We start from the raw sequence: 3,322 nt of genomic DNA, 5'->3' as shown, positions 1-3,322 counted from the left end.
TGAAGCAATAAAAGGGTAAAATGATTGGTCTTTAATTGCTCCCTTTCTACTAATTCCCTCCTGAGCAGCACGTTGGTATGAAGGCAGGACTTTAATGAAAGCTGAACATTGATCATCAAACCTGACCGCTGCAGAGTGGAGAGTGTGTGTGTGTGTGTGTGTGTGTGTGTATGCGTCAGAGTAAGGTCTCATATCCACACACAACCACATACTTTTACGCGATCTGACCAGAGGAACCATCACCACCTCCCTCCCCACCACCACCGTCAGGTCTCAGTGTTGTCCAGTGTCACGATCACGATTTTATTCTCACCTTTTTCTCTCTCGTAGTTTTTCTGCCTTACCGTTTCAGATTTTTTTAGAGGTTTTTCCAACCATCCGATCTTGATTCTTCTCTTCCTCCTTTCTCCAGTGATGTCGTCTCTTCTGAGGGAGGAGATGCAGAGAGTTTTATTTCGACCTGGAAAACAGAGATTGGTGGAGTTTATTGAGATTGAAGAGCCAGCGCACGGACGACATTTTCTCTGTGTCTCAGGTAAACAGCTTTCTTGTTGATTATGTGGTTATTCCAAAGCATTTGTGCTCATTTGATACAATTTAAAACAGTTTTAGAGGTTAAATATGCTCATTCAAGATCATTTCAAATCTTTTTTTAAGTTTATTTTAATGATTGTAACATTTACAGTAATAAATATACTTTTACAGTATATTGGAATTTTCTTTTACACATCATACAGAATATTATTTTGGTTGTAGAGAAATAAATGTGCTGAACATGTCCTTGTACTATGATATTAAAGAGGCCACATAAAATCTATGAGGCTTGAAATGAGACATGGTTTTACTAGAGATGAAATGCCCGGTGCTGCTGCAGTGCACTTGTATTCTTAGAATAAAGATTTATTCCCCCTTTCTCTGCAGCTGCAAAAAACAAAGTGGTGCAGTTGAGTATAGTAAGATGTCAGATATCTAAGACGACCATAAAGTCTGGATCCAAGAGGTCCCACACCAAACGCTCCAGCATACAGGACTGCTACCGGATGACAGAAGTCTGGTCCCTGCAAGACCTGACTCTGGTTGACGGACGGGACCCTGATGTCGTAATTATCAAAATTTATTTGCAATTTCCATGGCTCATAATTGTGTTATTTTCTGTACTTTTCTATAGAAAGGATGGCTAACACGTAGAACATAATTCTTAAAATAGAATGTTTTCTTAGGCCAGACCGATAATAGAGTAGGGCCAATGCTAATTCCAGTATTAGGTAGTAAAAAAAATCAGATATTGACATAACAGCTGATATTCTTCATAGAATAAAATACACAGAAAATAAAATATTAAGACTTTTTTTTTTTCAATTATCAAATTTGGTCATCAAACACTCGTGGCAAAGATATGTAATGGAGGCAGTTTAACATATTTTACAGTTTAACAATAAACTTTATTGTCCAAAATGATATTAGAGCACTGGAACCATAGCTAGAGAAACATAGATACTGCATTTAGGATATGACAAAGGACTCGGGGACACAGATTTCACCACAAAATCAAGTGTAACTTGCGTAATTCTGAACCAATTTTCATTTCATTCATGTAATAATTTTTCAGTGTTACACACTACTCTGTTTTCTGTGTAGGCAAATGTCAACAATTATCATCAATATCATCTATAATGTGGATGACTATCAACTGAATATCAACTCACTGGGATCCTAAATAAAACAAAGTAATAATATACCTATAATATAATAATATTTGCTGTTTTGATAATGTAGAAATCTGTGTTTAACAAAATAATTTTAAGTAAAGGTATATATATAGCTTTATCTTATTTGGCCAAACAATAGAGTTTTTTGAGTTGGGGACTATTGTCTTAGATTTTCAATATCTTTATCTTGAATTATGGCATCAGTGTTGTCTTTTCCTGGTTAAAAGCTGCATTACAGTAAAGTGATCGCATGATTCAAGCTGGCCCTGCGATGAACTGGCGATTTGTCCAGTGTGTACCCCGCCTCTCGCCCAATGTTAGCTGGGACAGGCTCCAGCCCCCCGCGACCCATCAAGGATAAGCGGTTACGGACAATGAATGAATGATTCAAGCTGTTGTAAATGGGCATTTACCTTTACCCATTTAGTCATTATATCCACATAACTGATGATTATTTATCGAAAATCACAATCAAATCAACAGTAAAATCAACAGTAATATTTTGTGGAAGAACCAATTGTTATCCTTACAATATTGTTACAGAATCTATAAATACCAATACTGAAGTATTTGCTTAAAAATATTGTAATATTTGATATTATAAAAAGGTTGTAGCAGATACTTGTAACAATATCTAGTGTGCTGGAGAAATTAATTCACATTTTTAAGAACAACATTATTTCATATTCATGCTTTTATCCCCCAGCAGCCTGTTTGTGTTCATCTGGCATCTCTTTAATGGCTTTTGTGAGATTTGGATTTAATTCTGATCAACTGAGTGGCCTTTGTTTAATCATTGTGGTAGCTCTGATTTTAAACATTCTGTCTGTGTGTCCTCTGGCTCTAGGATGACCCCTGCTTCCTGCTGCACTTTGACAAGGTGCGTACGGTGACTGCTGTCAGCTGCTCAGCCAAATACGCTTTCGTACGCGCCCTGGTGGCTCTGAGCGACCAGCACTGTCAGAGGTCACTGAACCTGCGGAACTTTGACTGGGCGTATATCAAGCCCACCTCCTTCTACTCAAACAGAGGAGACTGTGTTGTCCTGACACAGATATGCTTCTATGCATTCAATTTGGTATGTCTGTCCATGTGTCCTGTGCCCCTGGATGCCTAATGGTATGACACAATGACTGTGGGTGTGTGTCAATTAAGGTGTGTGTGTGTTTGTTAGAAAATTGTGTTGAGTTGAAGATGTGGAGTGATTGTAGCTTGTGGCTTCTTTTAAACAAATGCACCTTTGATTAGAAGCTATTCAAATATCTTTTGAATTAATATTCTGCTGAATGTATCTTCATGGCAAATGTAAGTTTTAAGCAGCTCGGTATTTGGTAACTGTAATCTTTGTTTTTGATCTCAAAATATTGGATTATGTGTGCTGTTATGGAGATGTGAATTTCAAATGGAGGACAAATAAAACATTTTAAAAGCAATTTCATACTTTTCTCTGCCTTCAGCCCTCTTGAAAGTAGAATCATCATAATGTTGTATTCATTTAGTAACTCACCTTGTAGCCTACAATATTTTTGTTATTCCTACAAGAGCTTGTCTGTGGTACTCTTGGCTTACCAATGGTAGCTTATGCCTTCGGTCTGGGCCCTAACTGTACTGAC

The 3,322-nt window shown here is 37.4% G+C and overlaps 1 protein-coding gene across 1 annotated transcript; it reads left to right on the top strand.

Moving 5' to 3' along the window:
* The first annotated feature begins 286 nt into the window (after positions 1-286).
* exoc1l (exocyst complex component 1 like) lies at positions 287-3,111 on the top strand. Its single transcript, XM_084713150.1, has 3 exons — positions 287-535; positions 922-1,100; positions 2,557-3,111. Exons 1-3 carry the CDS (start codon positions 415-417, stop codon positions 2,824-2,826), a joined length of 570 nt encoding a protein of 189 aa, XP_084569276.1. The 5' UTR covers positions 287-414; the 3' UTR covers positions 2,827-3,111.
* The last annotated feature ends 211 nt before the right edge of the window (positions 3,112-3,322 follow it).

This window comes from Lutjanus erythropterus, chromosome 3 (assembly GCF_056507025.1).
Source record: "Lutjanus erythropterus isolate fLutEry1 chromosome 3, fLutEry1.hap2, whole genome shotgun sequence".
In the NCBI taxonomy this organism is placed as follows: Eukaryota; Metazoa; Chordata; class Actinopteri; order Lutjaniformes; family Lutjanidae; genus Lutjanus; species Lutjanus erythropterus.
Note: the sequence above shows the minus strand (reverse complement) of the source record. Positions and strands in the feature narration are given on the sequence as shown.